The 19456-nt window shown below is 46.2% G+C and overlaps 1 protein-coding gene across 2 annotated transcripts in view; it reads right to left on the bottom strand.

Moving 5' to 3' along the window:
* The window catches only part of LOC146171568 (solute carrier family 22 member 6-A-like), a 296829-nt gene that overhangs the window by 54190 nt on the left and 223183 nt on the right, over window positions 1–19456 (bottom strand). For both annotated transcript variants that reach the window (XM_084586403.1, XM_084586404.1), the window contains exons 6-8: window positions 14007–14175; window positions 7073–7306; window positions 3352–3566 (exon numbers count right to left, since the gene is read on the bottom strand). In XM_084586403.1, coding sequence (XP_084442529.1) covers window positions 3352–3566; window positions 7073–7306; window positions 14007–14175 — 618 coding nt within the window. The remainder of the gene's footprint in view (window positions 1–3351; window positions 3567–7072; window positions 7307–14006; window positions 14176–19456) is intronic.

Here is a 19456-nt window from a genome sequence, read left to right as displayed (position 1 = left end):
TATGACGTCGTACAAAAGGAAGTCAGCAACGTCTGTGGCGCAGCTGGTTGGAATGGCGCGAGTGATCACGTACCGCGTGGCATAATCGGTGGCCACAGCGATCCATTTGTTTCCTGACAAGGACTCGGGGAAGGGCCCTAGGAGGTCAAGGCCAACACGAGAAAATGGATCAGTCGGGATAGCAATCGGCTGCAGGTGTCCAGGTGGCAGCACAGGGGCTTTCTTCCGGCGTTGACAGAGGTCGCAAGCGGCTACATAACGTTGGACAGAGCGGTAGAGTCCAGGCCAGAAGAAACGCCGGCGCACGCGGTCGTATGTGCGTGAGAGGCCAAGATGACCAGCTGTAGGGGCGTCGTGCATTTGTTCTAGAACGGCAGAGCGTAGGTGTTGGGGAACGACGAGCAAGTGCTCAGCGCCATCAGGTCGCATGTTGCGGCGGTATAGCGTATTTCCATGAAGGAAGAATAGGACGAGGGAAGAGTCACGGCTGTGTGTGCGGAGGCGGTCGATAAGAGAACTGAGGGTTGGGTCCAAGCGCTGTTCGTCGGCTATGTGAGAAAAGTCCGATATAGAGAACACACAGGGGTCCGACTCGTGGTCAGTAGAGGAAGGGGGATCGACGGGATAACGGGACAGACAGTCTGCATCCTGGTGGAGCCGACCTGATTTGTATACAACGGAAAAGGTATACTCCTGCAAGCGCAGTGCCCAGCGGCCGAGGCGGCCAGCAGGATCCTTGAGGGAAGAGAGCCAACATAGGGCGTGGTGATCGGTAATTACAGTGAATGGTCGGCCAAACAAGTAGGGTCTGAATTTTCCAACGGCCCAGACGAGAGCCAGGCACTCCCGTTCCGTAATAGAGTAGTTCTGTTCTGCTGATGACAGGAGACGACTGGTGTAGGCAATCACGCAGTGTTGGCCGCGTTGTCGCTGTGCAAGAATAGCACCAATCCCGTGGCCACTGGCGTCGGTGCGAAGTTCCGTCGGGGCAGACGGGTTGAAATGGGCCAACACAGGAAGATTGGTGAGAACAGCGATGAGGGTGGAGAATGCGTTAGCCTGCTCTGGTCCCCATGAGAAAGGAACGCCTTTCTTCAGGAGATTGGTGAGAGGACGAGCAACAGCGGCAAAGTTTGGGACGAACCGGCGAAAATAAGAGCACAGTCCTATAAAGCTGCGGACATCACGGGGTGAACGGGGAGATGGAAAAGCACTGACAGCACGAACTTTGTCAGGATCGGGTTGCACGCCGGTGGAATTCACCAAATGGCCAAGCACTTTAAGTTCGCGGCGACCAAAACTGCACTTCTTTGAGTTCAGTTGAAGTCCGGCACGGCGAAAAAGTGCGAAGATGGTAACAATATTAAAAGAAGAAGGTACCGGTTATGATATAGTAGCGTTCCTACAGGATATATACCGGGATAACAAAGTAGAAATTACGTGGGAAGGGACAAGAAGTACGGAAGATGTCAAAGTATGCAAAGGATTAAGACAAGGCTGTCCTCTATCACCGGTGTTGTTCATGCTTTATACGATAAGCCTGGAACGGAGGATACAAGAGAGTAACCTAGGTTTTAACCTGTCATATAGATTAGGTGGAAAGGCGGTAAAGCACCGCCTCCCCGGTTTGATGTATGCAGACGATATTGTGCTGCTAGCTGAGAGTCTGGAAGAATTGCAAACTCTAGTTAAGTATTGCGGAAACGAAGGGGACGCTCTAGGCTTCAGTTTCAGCGCAGTTAAGTCGGGTCTGATGATTTTCAACGACTCAACTGATCAGGGTCTTAAAATACAAGGCCATGAAATACCTAGAGTAGAAGAATATAAATATCTGGGGGTATGGGTAAACGAAGGATTGGCATACATTCGAAAGCATGAGCAATCACTTAAGGACAAAGGGCGAAGTAATGCCGGGATAATTAAGCATAAGGCATTGTGGGGATACAATAGATATGAGGTTTTGAGGGGTATTTGGAAAGGAATTATGGTGCCCGGACTTACTTTCGGAAATGCGGTTTTGTGCCTAAAATCAGAGGTACAGTCGACATTAAAAATAAATCAGAGATCCGTTGGACGATTAGCACTAGGTGCCGACGGCAAAACTACAAATGAGGCGGTACAGGGAGATATGGGCTGGGCATCTTTCGAAGTACGGGAAGCTTAGAGTAAAATATTGTATGAGGAACGTATGAGGAAATTGGACAGTAACAGATGGGCAGCTAAAGTATTTAAATACCTGTTCTTAAAAATCGTTGACTCGCAATGGAGGAAAAGAACTAGGAAACTAACTAGTAAGTATGCTAGTCACAAGGACGGACAAATAAAGAGCATTAAGCAACAGGTGAAAAACAGAGAAGGTAAAAATTGGATAAATTCGATGGAAAAGAAACACAGTGTGGAATCATACCGAAAGTGGAAAATGCAGATCAGGAAGGAAGATTTCTTTGATAACTCAAGAGGCAGTGCCCTACTTTGTGAAGCTAGATCAGGGTGCCTTAGAACACGCAGCTACAAAAAGAAATTTAACAATGGAGATGACACATGTGATGTATGTGGTAACTCCCGTGAAACAATTGACCATATTATACTCGAATGTAATGGTATCCATCCGGAAGTTGATGCAGGCGCAATCACTGTTCCTGAAGCCAGGGGTTAGAGATACCAGTGGCCGGGTGAATAAACCGGCGGTGGAAACTAGCAAAAAACGACTGGAAGATTGGTGGCTTAAAAGCAGAGAAGTGATATAATGTTAGTAATGTAGAAACAAAATTGTAATAAATAGAATGATGGTTTAGTTAACCAATCTAAATCAATAATTAAGATATTGGGAGAAAAAATGAGCATGATAGCTACTGCTACCACACCGTTTCATAGGGGACGCTCCTATATTCCATCCATCCATCCATCCATCCTCTCCCATATGTCAAAGCTTCTTTATATGCGTGCAGCAAACGCTCGCCTTTGTACATTTTTACGCGAGACACCGTCAATGATTTGAAGCTCCTACTCCACCCAGCTTTTATTGCTTCTTGTGAGCAATATGTTTTTGTTTTTTTAATGAATTTCCTATCATTAGTTTCGGTATGAGGGAACAGAATGGAGAATAAAGCCCATTAGTTCTGAAAATGAGCTTAGAGCGCATGCAATTTGTCTCGTCCAAGGAAAGCTCCGCCAGCTACAAGAAGCCAGCAGAAGCAAAACCCAACACGTGCTCTCCACTGATAAATCTCGCAATACTGGACGGCATACGGAGGTCGTCCAAATACTAATGCCTCTCTTCTTTCACATACGCTATTCTATTTTTAGTTTATGGAACTTATGGAGCTGCACTTCCCGTGCTGAGTGGCTCACCTAGCGGCAGCACCGAAATGAGGATAGCAGCCAGGCCGGCGAGGAGCAGTAGCGCCGCCTGGGACCTCCGGCGTCGCCAGTAGCGTACCAACGGTAGGCTTACAAGGCCACCGGGGATCTCCGCCGCCGCAGAGAGGGCGAAGTTGACGAACCGGCTGCCGCCAAGGTCTACCGAGGACAGTGTCGTGGCGAAGAGGAGCAGGTTGTCGCAGAACCTGCGCTTCATAACCACCCTATATGATGAAACTTCCGTGAACAAAAAGCCCACGTAAATTCTATATTATTCAGAGCCATTTTTTAAAGGCGAAAGCCTTTAATAGCTCACCCTGTCATGGACGAGATGTGTCCCGCATTTGCGGCGGCTCTGATTGGCCGAGGCGGGATAACGTGATAGAGGTGTCGACCAATCACAAAACATCACCACAGTATGCGCGAATGCGTGCTTTATATGGCCATATGCCAATCAATGGGCAACTACTAAGTAATGACGGATAAATAGTTCATTATTGACAACTTAATGACAATTATTTTTCATCACTTCACTACTAATTGAACAATTGCCTAAATAATTAGTTAATTACAGAATAATGTCACTTGCGTAGCACAATGCGGCCCTTGTAATTTTTATTAGCTGAAATATATTTTTCAACACCGACTGAGGGGCATAAGCAAATGCACTGCCTAATGCGTGTGTTACAATTTGAAGCATGTGACATCGACTCTAATCAACATATTTCTGCTAAACTGCGATTTTAACAGAAGACACTTGTTGCTCTTTCGGAACGCACTGAACGGATCTAAACACTTAAGACCCGTCGCCCAGCGAGGGTAAAATTTTTTATTTGTTACAGAATACAATAGCTGAACTTCCAGCTTCCTAGAGAAGTGAGATATAGAGGAAACTTTGTAGACAGCAACCCAATAGTGTTATGACGCCATTCTTCCAAGCGGATGGTTGCACCCATGCACTGCTTTTACTAAAGCTTTTTTTTTTCTGGTGGTATTGATGCTTGTTTGTGGCAAAAAACGCAACACAAAGACGAAAAATCTGGATTTCAAACTTGCGATTTCTGCTCCTTTTCCAGCGCTTATACGCCTCTGAGATTGGCGCTTCCATTTTCCTTTTGCCTGCACCCCTCTGTATGCGTGCCTCAGCGACAGTGTATGCAAAGAGTTATACCTGCGAACATGAGTTGTTCTTCAAGTGTAAACAGAGGAGGAATATAAGGCAGACCGTATTTTTATGAGAAGCAGGAATGACAGCCGCCATTCACTGCCGGGGAAAGATTCCTCAAGACGCGGGTTCGATATCAGCCTTACCAAGGTTAAATTCGAGTTTGAGTGCTGAAAAATGGTGACTGTTGGAAGGCCCTGCGCCTATCTTGGAATGTGCAAAAGATGTTTTTCCTCCAAAGCATACACACCATGCCTCCCGATTATTTCAGGCAATGTTCAATACTGGAGAGCCAAACATGACTTCTCTTTGTTTCGAGATCCATTCCCCTCCCTTTCGATGGTGAAAAAATACAGCGGGCCTCGCTATTATCTCTAAGGAGCACCTGTCCTGTACAAAGAATCCTGAATAAAGGATGGACATTGGCGCTACAGGAGGTTCTCACACAGATTACGCTATGTGGTCACAGCGTCGTATAAACAGGTTTTCTTTTTTTTTCTAGAGTGCAGCCCTAACGCACCCGTTCCTGGATTGAACGACGCAACGATCGGCGTAATCGATGAGAAACTTTTTTATTGTGGCCTAGAGGGCAACACTGTTACAGCTGGCATTGGCCAACCCGGCGCGCAAGATTCTGCGTTGCTTCTGCAATCAGTCGTAGTCAGAGGGAATACATACATCTCGGATAGTCTGGTGAGTGACACATTTGGGATCCTGAGGGACCATTTAACGCTTTTGTGCTCTACATATTAAAGCGCAGGCTATTGTCCAGCGAAGTTTCTCTGTACGCGCAGAAAAATACCCGACAGAGTAACGCATTGAGCGAAGACCAGAGCAACTGATTTCGAATTGCCACTTTTTGCATTTGCATCGGGCTACAAACCATATTGAAATAATGCATTCATTTGCACTCTCGTTTTCTTTCATGAGCTTTCTCCCGCCGCTACGCAATCCAAAGCTGATATCGTCTCAGTAATATTTATCTGATCGGCAGCTAGGTTGCGCTACTTTCACTGCAAGGGCTAAACACTACAAGAGGGCAAAATGCCGATAAGATATTGAAACGTATGGCACTGTGGAGTACGACAAAAAAAAAAAAAAGATTCTAATGCTTTGCTTGTTATCGTACCGTGTCATCAGAAACAAATACGCAGGAATTAAAAAAATGGTGAGGCAGCTTCGAAATAATATGTCACAATTTCGCAACACCTATTTAAATAGTCTCAAAATAGTCTCAGCTCCCGAAAGGTAGGGAACGCCAGAAGTTTGCCTCGCGCTCCCAAAAGAGTAAAAACAGTAGGAAAAGAATGGAGGCTGTGTTTAAATATTTGAGAGTCAATTCTGCAAGAATTGTGGCACATGTGTATAAAAGTGCTCACAGCTTCCGATGCATGCCGTCTTTTTTTTTTTTTTTTGTAACTTGTGCGCTCATAGAATGCGTGTGAGACTGCCAGTTAAAAACAAATGGGCGTGTTTTTGAAAATTAATAGCAAAAGAGTAGACGTCTGGCGAAGGAATGGGCGATTATATTGATAGCTATTGCGATGTTGAACAATAAAATCACCTTCAAGAACTCTTCTCTGCGAAATGTCATTTTCTGGGTATGATTTAATTCCTTTTTTAGCAAAAATTCCGCTCTTCAATACTTTGCCTTCGAATGAACATTTTGAAAGGAAACTTGGGAAAAAATATGCCGATTACTTTAAATTGATTTAAATGAGTGCATTCTTTGCTTCACATTTCAAAGCAAAACTAAAAACATTTATTCATTTAGAGGCGGAAAGTTTCTTCCCCAGCCCTATATAAATCAATAAAGCCAAGATTAGGCGGTCTCCATGCTTTGTCTTGAGACCTTCCCGCTTATTGGAACCACCAGAACAACTTCTAGAAGTGATTATGGTTTCTCTGACTACAGCGGTGTATTATCTGGCAAGCTAAATCTTCATTTTGAACCTCCTGCATGCGACGCCAGCTGTAATGAATGCATTTGAATTCCATGTGCCTCTCAACCTTTGCATCAATGGCGAACGATCGCGGGTTGAGAACGGCTGGAATTCAATACGACAGAAACCGTCCACTTAGCTGCTGAACTTGACAGCCAGTTCTACGCAAATATTTATTTTTAAGGTATGGATAACAACAGACGCTAATAGAGTACCCGGGCGCCTTATAAATTTAAACGCTTTAATAACACGGAAAGAAGCAAGACAGAGAAGTTTTTAAACGATGGCTTGTGTTATATTGTACGGTAGTATAGGCAGCAGAGTACACGCGGCTCATGTGGCACTTGAAATTGGTCTTGTTAAAATGTGTACGTTATACGAAATAAAACTTTTACTGCTGGCGCAGTCCACCATTCTTTGCCACAGAGGTGATATTTTTTGTCAGCAACGCGGTCGTCCAGAGAACGTTTATTGAGGCTGGGTTTCAGTAGTGAAGACCACACCCTGCAATACAATTGCAAACAGGTATTTCGTACATGGGTATGATAGAAAAGCGCACATGCGATTTTCCTGAAACAAGCTTGGGAAAATGATGGCTACGCACCAGACTACGAAGAGGCACATAGCGTTACGTAGGAGTCTTTTGTGCCTGAGGATCTCTATGGGGCTGGTAGAGGATAGCCGGGCATCGGCCTTGGACTTTTCGATGAGCTGTCGCATGGTGGACTCCATGTCCGGTGCCGGACGGCCGTTGATGCGCAATATTTTCAGTATCGCCGCGCGGGCCTCTCTCTCCCTGTGGGTGGAAACCAACCACCGCGGAGACTCCTGCAAAATACTGTCGAGCCAGAGCGTAGCTTAGTTGTAAAGAAGTTATTGGGGTTATTTGCCTAAGTATACAAGTTGACAAGGACGTGACGAGCAACAAAACCACCTGTATATAGTGTGCGCCTTTCACCTATAGTTTGTACAACCTTCTGCAGCAGGTGTGCGAGTCCGGAGCTATAATAACAGCGACCATTCGACCAAAAACGTTTACTGAAGCAGTGGTTGCAGTCAAACGATGAGTTCTGGTCAAACAGTTTGGCCCCACTCAAGTTTCACATTTCCCTACACTCACTAGCAGCCACTGCTGCTGCGAAGTCAATTTATTCTGTCCCTTTCACTACCATTCCCACCCGCTCTGCAGGGAATAGCAGACGACAAAGCACTTCTCTAAAACGCTCGAGCACTACAGGTCCCGACAAGCTGCGAAGACTGCGGCCCCCAGAAAGAAGAGAAAACGCGATCAAGTTCACATCTAGACAGCACGCATTTTACTCCCGTGTTTAAAGCCTGTCTAGAGCACCTCCTAGACATGCATTGTTCCCTCTGAATGCCATACCGTTCATTAATAAGGCTTTAACAGCTTATCAATGGCGTCATCAGAAAAGGTGCGCAGCAACTGGGTGTGAAATGTGCCCGCGAGACTCCTTAAAATTCCGAGGTATATCGGTGGGGTTCTAGTATATATTGACCGATGGTTATAGTTAGGGATAGATAATTATAGTCAGTGATGAGAAAGAGAGAAAGCGCCTCTCCTCTACCTTCTCTCTCTCTAGAGAGAGGGAGAGCTCTCTCTCTAGAGAGAGCTCTCTAATGTGTTTGCGTTGCCTAGTCCTTCGCCTGCCTGGCAGGTAAGTCCAAGGTCATGGGTTCAAACCGCATGTAAATCATTATTATTTTTTGCAGCGAATAACCTATTTGAAAGTTAGCTGTTTAGGAGGCCACGGCCGGCATATGTATAACATAAAAAGTTTTGCCGGTGGTTACTTTTCTTTCAGCTCATGGCATCACGCGTGACGCTTGATTGGTTGTTTTGTGGGGTTTACCTCCCACTTGGAGGGTTAAACCATAGAGAAAGGGATTGACTAAAGAGCGGACACTAGGCGAAATCTGGCCCCAGGAAATGACGCACGACTGACAACGTTAGTAATAGCATCACGCACCAAAAATGAATGGCGCCTGCCGCCGGCGCAGACCGACTGCGGAAAGGCCGTTGACGCGTATTCGTGACAGTTTCATGGCTTCCTTGGCCTTCGAAGCGGAACTACTGCACAGGTGAGAAACGTTATTTTACATTAAAACGTTGCATTTCGAGCAGTTTATGCTGATGGTTTCTTGAATTGCGCAGCTCGTGAACGGGTGCCGGTGCGCACGTCATGGGTCGGCCAGTTCGTGACACCCCGGCAGCTTCCAGCAAAGGCAAGGTGAGAAATGTTTTCTGTTTGCAAACTACGCTGTATTTCAAGCAGATTAGCTGAGCACCCTAGCTGGCGCGGTTGTGAAGAGAAGGCCTATATACGGTATATATATGTGCTCGGTAATGGCGCAACAAGCGCACGCGGGTTACTGCGCAGTTAGATAAGAGCGAACTCACGCCTGACGCTCTTTGCTTGGTTTGCCTAGTGGTTACTTTTGCGTGTTTTCTAGTTTAGTTTTACTTGTTGGGGTGTTTTTTATGGCCTTCACCAGCGCGCAATCTCTTTTAGGTGATGTGTTGGCCGGGTGAAATCTGAACATCGAGAGTAGGCTATGTTAAAGACGAGCGTTCTCACGTAGTATGTACGGGACTGTTATTGTTAAGACGGCAGGAAAAAACTAACAAACAAAGGTGTCGCACAAAATCTGGAGAAGCAGAAACTTGTGAGTTGAGGATTGTCATCTGCAACAAACAAACCGCTGGGAATGCGCTTTAAAAAAGCCAATAGAAAAGGAAACGCCGAGGTGCTTCTAAACAGCGTGATACTAAAGAAGTGGCGCGCCGATAATTCCGTCCTCTCCGTTTCTGAAAACATGTATTCCACCCGCGCATTTGTTTTCAGTGCTCCTAACACACACTGTGGATATCTGGCTTGTAGTCCCTATGTTGTTGCCGCCGGATATCAGATATTTTATCAAATGAAACGCGTAGAAATTACTGGCAGGAATCTTCGCCGTGCAGCTTGATTTGTGTATTTTACGTGGGTATGCATACGAGGTTCGATACATCATTGACCAATATTCGTAACTTTATTCCATTAGAGATTTCTCGAATTTAATCTTTTACACAGTGTCAGTAAAAGGTGTATCACAATGACATATATTTCTACTGTAAATTTTCCAGCTGATGCCAAAATTCGGCAGTCTCTGCTGTGTGCCCTGGTGAGACAATTGCAGCATACGTGCAAGAGGTGCGGACCAATATCCTGCATTCCACGAACAAATAGGTCTGAGCTTTCACTTTCGACTTTCCGTTTCACGTGATTTATATTAACAATTATGTCTGCAGATATAATTGTTATTTAGCATGAAAAATGTGGTTATAGGCATGAACTAATGTCCCATTTTTTTTCCTGAAAATTAATACCAGTACATATTTTCACATTCCAACAAATTGACCATCTGACGACATTGCAAGATAAGGTTGATTGGTTTCTATTTAACGTCCCAAAGAGACCAAGGCTATAAAAACGCGCATAATAGAGGCACCATTCATTTATTGACACTATTGAGCATTCTGGCTATGAATTTAACGAGTGCTAGTTACAGTGTCATTGTAAAATGAATACAAGGCACTTTGTAACATGAGTCAAAGTTTTCCAGCTTATTTCGGGCTTACAGAATAATTGTGTTTAGGAACCCTTCAAACTTTCTAAGAAAGATAATGCTGAAGATGAAAGACGTGGCCCTCTGCTGGAAGTTTGCTCCCAAGGTCGTATTTAAAAACAAATGATGGTATAGCGAAAGGTTCGCATTTAAGCTGAAAAATGTGTCTGTGGCATAAGTATATTTGTTTTAAATGTGTGTTTAAAATAAAATGCAGGGTATTGTGAGGGAGCCGTGAATGTATTTTGAGCACAGTGTATGTCTCTTTTCTTTTGTATCATTTTCCATACTTTGTATATCTGCATGTAATGCTACATTTGTCTGCCTATGTATTGTTTCTTGCCTCGTGTAATTTTTTTTTTTACTTTATATAATGTACACGTGGACTGATGTATCCTACGTTTTGTTCGTCTTCCTGGTTGCTTTCGTGCAGCAAACTGTGACAGAATTGTATGTTTTGTTATTGTATGAAGCAAAATAAATGTTCATTTCACAGAGCTCTTGGCATTTTTCCTGCAAGACTGCTGTTTGGAAAAGGCTTTGACGCAGCTGCGTTAATGGCCAGTAAGCAATAATTATGACCTAATTTTATATTTGCTGAAAATAAATAAAAAAATAATACCCCACCGTACAGAATAGAAATAATATGCCAACAGGACGCGGTAGTACGGCAAGCGCATTCAAACTGCCTTTAACGAAAGCGGATGTGTGGCGACCCCAGCCGCTTGTGCACTACAGTCAGTTGGGCCCTATGGAAGTGTCCGCTCTTTACCCAATCCCTTTATCTATGGTGAAACCCCACAAAACAACCATTAACAAGACTGTGATGGAGAGCATTTGGCATGCACTCGCGGAGTATGACTAGCACTCACCGGTATCGCTCAAGAGGGAAGTGTCCAAGTGTTGATTATTACTTGTACTCACCTATGGGGCTGAAACGCGGAGGCTAACAAAGAGGGTTCTACTTAAGTTCAGGACAACGCAGAGGGCCATGGAACGAAAAATGGTAAGGGTGACATTAAGAGATAGGAAACGTGCAGATTGGGTGAGAGAAATAACTCCAGTTAATGAACTTCTAGTGGGAATCAAGAAGAAGAAATGGGTAGGGCATGTAATGCGAAGACAGGATAACCGATGGTCGCTTGGGGTAACAAACTGATTTCCGAGGGAAGAAGAGCGCAGCAGCGGGCGGCAGATCGTTAGGTAGGTAGAGGAGGTTAAGACGTTCGCAGGGGTCAAGTGGGTGTAGCTAGCAGAGGACCAGGTTAGAATATGGGAGAGGCCCCGTAGTGAATATAATCCGGCTGATGATGATGACGAAGACGCCGTAGTGCAGGTCTGCGGCCAATTTCGACCACGTAGGGTTGTTTACGTGCACCGACATCGCACGGGCGCTTTTCGCCTCCACCAAAAAGGGGCCGGGATCCCGCTGGGAACAGAAGAGCCCTAACTGCACCACAACGGCGGTGCTGACGTTGGTTTCTCTACGGCCGGACGGTGTCATGTTTTCCGATGAACGGGAGCCGTAACGACGTCAAAAGCTCCCTGACTTTCCTCGGTAGGCTCTCTTGTCCCAGCGCATGCTATATCAGTTGTTGCAACCTCCCTCAAAGCGCACAAAGATTCGGTAAGTGTGACCCAGGAAAATTTGCGTGGTCTAACGTCGGGTGAGTGCAAGATCAGGGTCAGCTTTGATTGCAAGAATCCAAGTGTCCGGAAGCGTATGGTAGCAAAAGGCCGGTAATCATACTTGGTTTATTCGAGTGCAAACGAGTAAATATCAGGGGGCCTAACGCACCCAATCGCTGCGGTTTGCGGCGCGCAGATACATTGGTCTTCGCACCATGAAAATCGTTAGCCTAGTTTAACATCGTTAAAACTCTTACGACGTGCGAAACCACGGTTTGCCATAGTTGTGCTTTCGGTTTGGCAATTAAAGATGGGCAGAGAATTTGCAGAAGTGTTAAACGTCTTTAGTCGGTTTGGGGCTTCGGAAAATAAAAACACGACATCTGTTTCACTCCTCGGTGGACATCCACACATTACGGCATACAACTGCAGGTACATTTGTCGTCAGTTGAAATCTATATCTAGCCTGTAACTTTACTAGAAGAGTGATGACAAACGACAAGCGAAACGATGTGGCGTGCACCATCCTAAGCGCTGCATAACCTACCTTTAAATTTTGGTACAAAAATACGTCACATCTTGGTTGCCACCTGCTGTGGACACATTCTGCGGAAGTCCCTCAGTAAGGTGTTTGTTTTATAAACGTTGTAGATTTTCCTCATCCCTTCCAATAGGTAGGTGCAATTTGAAAACGCACCAGTGAGGTAGGCGAAGAGACGGTAGTGCACCGCCTGCACTACCTTCTTGCCATCCCAAGGATAAAAGCTTGAACCACTACAGCGCGAAAGAAATTCTTGATGAAATGCAATTTTTCATGTAGAGTAGAAAGTGGCAGTTACCAAACGTCTCCGTTAGCATACAGTTCCGAGCAAGTGACCCCAATCACTACACGCCAAAATTACCCGGAAGGAGGAGCTTTCCCGAAACGGCTTCAAAATTCAAGGTAGTGAAGAAGAAATTTTCCCGCGAGAAGCTCATACATTTAAGGTTCATCTCTCGGTCCGCCTCTGATCTCAGCTGCTGAAATATGCCGGATGTCTCGCGATTCCGTTCTTGGTTGTGACGGAGAGTTGAGACTGGATTCTTGGAATGAATAACAGCTGAACCACGTAGTAACTGCAGGCTTTCTCGGAACGCTGTGGAAACGTGAAATTAGCAGCGAAGTTAGGGAGGGGGGGGTCGCTTTTTGGAACTTTTAGGACTTTTAGGACGAGTAAAATCTTCCCTTTAATATTGTTGAGCCACCGGCTCCTGACAACGAAAAACGAACACGCTACTTTTTCGGTGTTGCATACATGAATTAATTTAAGCCCCCCTTTTCAGCGTACCGCCGGAGAAATGGCGTGGCGAACTGGAGTAGATGTTGGCGAATTGTAAGCGAATCCGAGGGCTGAATAAACTTTCCGCCTATTGCCTACAGGCTGGCGTCAGAAAGTGGCGTTCTTTCACGCCTCGCTTCTCACTTCTCGAAGGCGCAGCCGAGAGCCACCATGAAGAGAATACGGGATATTTTAAGCGAACAGTATACAGCTCGTTCTGTCGAAACTTCGTCGCCTTAGCCCCCAAATGAGAAATACAGTGTTGGAGAAAACGGGAACGATATTTTATAGCAAGATTGTTACACAACGGTTCTTTGTGCCGCGAGGCGCTGCCATTTCTCTTTCCATTGAGCATCCATATTACAGGAGGAGGTAGTTTGAGATATGGATTCGAACCAACGACATATCTTTGATAAGCGCAGGTGTCCACTGAGAAGAACTTCGCCTTCCTTTTCTCAGAGACCATCTTAAACAAGACCATATACAAGTAATCGCAGAACGAAGACGTTGTGCTAAAAAGGGGGATATCACGTCTAGCCCTAAGGCGAAGCACCCCCTTAATTTTCTGTTAACTCTAAGGAAATAGTGGTCTCTTTTTGAACAACATGGACATGTTTAGCAACGCCGCAAAACAATTCCCATTTGCGTTATTAGCACAAAGGAATGCCGCTAAGCGAAGGATAAAGAAATTAAACGCCCCAGCCCTCGTCGTCGAAACGAGGGACCGAAGAAAAGGTTCACGAGATAAAATTTGCGCTGGAGAAATAGCGCCTCATAAAACCCACGATTTGGTTTCTCGTGCCTTCGCTAAAATACCCTGAGAGTCAACGCGCTCCAGCAATCCACAATAAGCAGGACAGGAACATGCCAACGATCGCCAAATAGCCAAAGAAGTTATACGGGTCCAAGATTAAAGCTTCATGGCGCCCTCATTGGCTCATGGGAGAGCCACTCTGTACTCACAAGATGAAGGGCACGAGAAGTAGTCCACTAAGGCCGGCGACCAGCTGCAGACGCTTCCAGCTTCCCACCAGGTAGGCGACGCCTGGTAGTACGAGTGTTGGCAGGGTGAACCCCAGTGAGAAGCCGATGTTGAGCAAGGTGCGGTGCCGGGGTTCCACGATCTCTGTGACTGTCGCGAGTAACAACAAAGAAAAAACAGAAGCGGAACCGTTGTTATCACTGCTATCGTGCTTGTTCTCATGGGTTTCGTTTTGCGGAAGCACCAGAAAAAGAAAAAAAAAGTGACTGACGGAAACACTTATTTACTAGGATCGCATCCAGCTGTCTTATAATAGATTGTTCAAATTCAAGGCGAGATCAGTTCCGCTCCATTTATAGGTTTTAACGTCCCAAAGCGACTCAGGCTACAAGAAACGCCTTAGAGGGGTGCTCCAGCAATTTCGACCACCTGGGGTTCATTAACATTCACTGGGATCGCATAGCACACGGGCACTTGACTTTTCGCCCCCATCGAAAAGCGGCCGCCGTGGCCAGAATTCGATCCCGCATCCTTGGGCACAGTAGTCGAGCGCACGAAGCACCGCGCCACTGTGAAGCGGACAATTGGCAGAACTCAACAAGGCTTGAAGAAAAAAATAGCACGCTGCTCGAAGCTATCACGAAGGAATTGTATGCTCTTGACTGACAGGCACGGCAGTACATTACCATGCAGCCTATGCAAATATGTAACTCAGAAGCAGCCCTCTTTAGGCAGATTGAACTGCGTAAATATGGTCCTGCACAACAGCTGAAAACGTGAACGATAAAAAAGCGACCACCACCATTTGGACCCCATCCCCCTCCTGCAGTTGTCAGCGCAGATAGGATCGTGCAATACTTATAAAAAAATGACCTGATGTATACAATCCTTCAAGGTATCGTGAAAGAAGGCCAGGTCGAGACGCCAAACTCGTGACGGCAAGGCAAGGTACGCCGTGTCAGCGTTTTAATCTGATGGTGAACCCAGGCGCGTGCTGGATGACGATGGTATGTACAAAAGAAAGAAGAAGATTATGGTGTGTAAAAATGAAAGAAGATCCGTGGAAGGCTCACAGTATATTGATTGTGATTATACTTTGACAAAAAAAGACTGAAAGTACACTGCTAATCTTGAATTGTTAGGACAACATCGGAACGTTTTCAACATTTGTGTTTTGAACAAATACAAAATTGTTCGGCTCAACGGCTCCATTACGAAGCCATCAATCATTAAAAAGGCTAGTGCAGTCCCCGTCTTGCATGTTACTGCATAGCAGGTCGGGTGGGCGTAGTAACTCAATAGATTTCGCGTCAAAAGAAGTCGGGCTTAGTAGGTTGCACTTAAATTACAGATTGTGCGCAGAAGAAAAGCTTTGAAAAGAGCATCGCTCGCCGTTAATTTGTGGTTTATAAGAGATTGCCGATTCACAGCAGAATCTTGGACGGGCAATCCTCCAGTTCCAACTGTGCCTTGTTAGCCGCAGTCACCAGCAGCTATCATTAATTTCTCCCTCGCTTTCACTAAATTTTCTTTGTAAGAATATCTTGTACGTCTTCTTTCCTTCCTGACTCACATTTTTAAACGTTACAAAGGAAGTCGACGGCCGCCGGCACCAGGAAAAGCATCCATGATCTTTTTTTTCTTGTTGTCCTTCAAAGGGGAATGATAATGTAATAATGGAGGCAATTGTTTAGAAAGAAGAGAAAGCAGTCACATACGGCCGGTGACATACCAACATGCGAGCTTCGAATTTGGTGTCCAACCTCTGCCAATTACACTCCGGCGACGGCTTTTACATTTGTAGGTATTTGTGGTATGTGTAAGCTGTCCAGGAAAGCGTTTGCCAGCGCCACCTTTACATTCATAACGGTGCATGCCGTGTTGCGGCGAGTGACACACGGAACGTGGTCTAGCGGGGAAGGTGGGAGGAGCTGTGAGACAACCCCCTTATGCTTCCTATGGCCTCGAGGCTGTCAGAATCGAGGCCCCTGTCTCGCGTCAGTTGTTCTTCTGGTTGACGGTGGATTACAAACTGCGCGCGTTTTAGATGTTCACCAGGAAATGCAAAGCAACTGCGTGAGCACCTTAATTATGATCGATCCCATAATTAGTGCTGGCCAGTCAGTGGCGAAGCGATGACAGAAACAGTCACTGTATTTTCAGAGTTGGTTTCGGTAATTTCGGAGGTTTCGTCGGCGGATCACAAAGCAACATTGCCAAAAAAAAAAAAAAAAATGAACGGCAGGAATGTCAGCGACTTCGCTCGCTTGAAGCCGATCATTCTTAGTTTGTACTCAGGCGCTGCAGTGGCTTGCTTCATAGCCGCAGCTCCTGGTATGGCTGCTCCTCAAGAAGACTGCCGCAAGAAGATATTGCAACTGCGAATCTCAGCGATTGCTGGCAGCGCCGATAGGGTTGGTGAGTTCATTCCGCCGCAGCAGAGTTAGCGTTCAGGGTGCTAATCTCAGCGAGGGATTTGGAGTCTCTGAGCGATGTAGGGTAGGCTTCAGACATGATCACGCCTGGTTGCCCATCTCTCAATACAGGGTCTTTCACGCAACTTGAGCCGAATATTAGAGAAAGAGCGATACCGTGGCTTGGCGAACGGAAAGGTGCACTGTTTTCTTCTGTGTAGAGCTCCTCAGGGGGTTTTAGTGCGTTGAACGCCACAGTCACGAATTTCGCTGGAGGCGGTCCGACACCCGTTCTGTTGTTCTCTATTCATCTCACTCTCTCTGTGATCCTAAGGAGCGAAGGAGACGGTGGCGACGCCTCGAGCCGACGTGGTGCGCCGCATCACACATCTTAGCCAATTAGAAGGCATGGTGACCGCACAGCTCCAGTCAATGAGTGAGTGGTACGTATCACGTTTGCGGACGTCCCGGCCGTCGCCGGGTATTGCTGTAGAAGCCAGTGTTGCCGAACCGTGGGAAATTTCTCGTTTCGTGGGAAATGCAAGCTACTAAGGGAAAACCGGTAAAGTAATTTCAACCCATTAAACAAGTGGGAAATTTCTGCTTGGTAGAATGGTAGGCTTGAAAATCAATATGCAGAAGACTAAGGTAATGTTCAACAGCCTCAGGAAGGAACAGCAGTTTACGTTAGGTAGCGAAACACTGGAAGTAGTAGGCGAAGATATCTACTTAGGGCAGGTAGTAACATCAGATCCGGACTATGAAAAGGAAATAACAAGAATAATAAGATTCGGATGGAGAGCATTTGGCAAGCACTCGCAGATTATGACTAGCAGCTTACCGGTATCGTTCAAGAGGAAAGTATACAACAGTTGCATCTTGCCTGTACTCACCTATGGGGCTGAAACGTGAAGGCTAACCAAGAGAGTTCTACTTAAGTTGAGGACAACCCAGAGGGCTATGGAACGAAAAATGGTATGGGTAACATTAAGAGATAGGAAGCAGGCAGAGTGGGTCAGAGAAATAACTGAAGTTACCGACATTCTAGTGGAAATTAAGAAGACGAAATGGGGATGGGCAGGACATGTAGTGCGAAGAGAGAATAACCGATGGTCGCTTAGGGTAACAAACTGGATTCCAAGGGAAGCACAGCGTAGCAGGGGGCGACAGAAAGTTAGATGGGCGGATAAGATTAAGAAGGTCGCAGGGGTCAATGGATGCAGCTAGCACAGAACCGGGTCAAGTGAAGAAATATGGGAGGGGCCTTCGCCCTGCAGTGAGTATAGTCATGCTGATGATGATGATCATGAATGCACTGCTCGCACTCCTCCTAGACCAGCTGGAGTATTTGGAGCAGCTGAGTGTCTTGGAGGCAACAAGCTGCTGAGCATCCAGCGGTTCCATCTCCAGAAGGAGCAGCAGAAACAGCTGCAGATACCTCAATTGCAGAAAGGCTGAGTGCCCTACATTCAACGCTACACCCGAGCCGACGAGCCTCCCCATCGACTGGGCTACCAAAATTAAGAGTAATTGTCCAGCATAGAATTCCTGCCTGTGTGAAGGACTTACTGTGTAGTCAGTTTTTTGATGGACTAACCTTGTAGTCAGTTTCACAGTTTAAAGAAAAGGGGATGTATCGGTTTCTGCTAAGACTGTACGATGCACGTTAACCAGTCTGGCAACGTGCTCGGGCACTTCCGGTACGGCGCCAATAAACATCAGTCGTTCCTCAGTAAGTGGGCGTATCGGTCTCGTCTAATACAGAAGCCAACAAAGCTCTGTACATCCTTCGAAGACTGGGAACGCGGAAAATCTTTGAAGGCTTGAATTTTAGCCGGATTAGGTCGTACTCCGAAGGCATCAACTATATGTCCAAGAATAATGAGTTGGCGGCGACCAAACTGGCATTTCGATGAATTAAGCTGGCGGCCAGCTGTACGGAACACACTGAGAATACTGATGAGACGGTCACGGTGCGAAGAAAATGTCGGCGAGAAAACGACGACATCGTCGCGGTAGCACAGACAAGTTTTCCATTTAAATCCGCAAATAAGGGAGTCCATTATTTGTTCAAATGTCGCCAAGGCATTGTTGAGACTAAACGGCATGACTTTGAAGTGGTACAAGCCGTCTGGTGTGACAAAGGCTGTTTTTTTATGGTCCTTCTCGTCTACAGCGATCTGCCAATACCTGGACCGTTAATCAATGGAAGAAAATTATTTTTCTCCGTGAAGGGAATCTAGGACATCGTCGATTTTGGGAAGATGGTACAGGTCTTCTTTCAGTGATGCTGTTGAGATGGCGATAATCGAAGCAAAAGCACCAGCTGCCGTCTTACACCTAGGGGCACCCATTGTCTCGTCGAGAGCTCGCTGATATTTTGAGCGCGCATCTTGTCAACATCCTTTTGAATTACCTGTCGTTCAGCACTGGACACGCGATAAGGACGACGATGAACAGGAGCGGAGCGTCCTGTTCATCGAGATGTGTGCCAGTCGTCTGGATTACAGCGACGCGGGGCGAGATGGGCAGGTCAGCCAGGATAAGCTCTGCGAACGTCGTCATCATAAGCAGGTCGAGCAGAACAAACTGCGCAAACGTCGGCGACAGTGGGCTGGTTGATGGCAGCAACGAAGCTGAGGTCTAATGTGGCGAGCTCTTGGCGGACAACAGTCTGTAGTAAGGGAACGTCCGATTGGCGGCCGTCGACAAAATGTGGCGACAATTCAGCTGGAGAGATGGCCTCGAGTTCGAGGCGGACGATACGAGTCACATTTTCTGTCAATGTTGGCTGCCGTTGGGGCGGCAAATCTTGACACGACGATGTCTGAGCAATATTGGGAAGGTCGGCAAAAGAACGGTGCGATGCGACGGCTTTTGGCTTCTTCAAAACGGCGGCATTGTTTTATGATTGTATCAACAGCGTGGCAGTCGTTGTACAAAATCAAAATGAATGCACGTCAGCGATGCCCTTCAAGACATGACCAAATTCTTCTGACTCTGACATTTTGTGATCC

This window comes from Amblyomma maculatum, unplaced genomic scaffold, assembly GCF_055883805.1.
Source record: "Amblyomma maculatum isolate TAMU_Amacu unplaced genomic scaffold, ASM5588380v1 scaffold_19, whole genome shotgun sequence".
NCBI lineage: Eukaryota > Metazoa > Arthropoda > Arachnida > Ixodida > Ixodidae > Amblyomma > Amblyomma maculatum.
The sequence above is the reverse complement of the archived record's forward strand: the minus strand, read 5'-3'. Positions and strand labels throughout refer to the sequence as shown.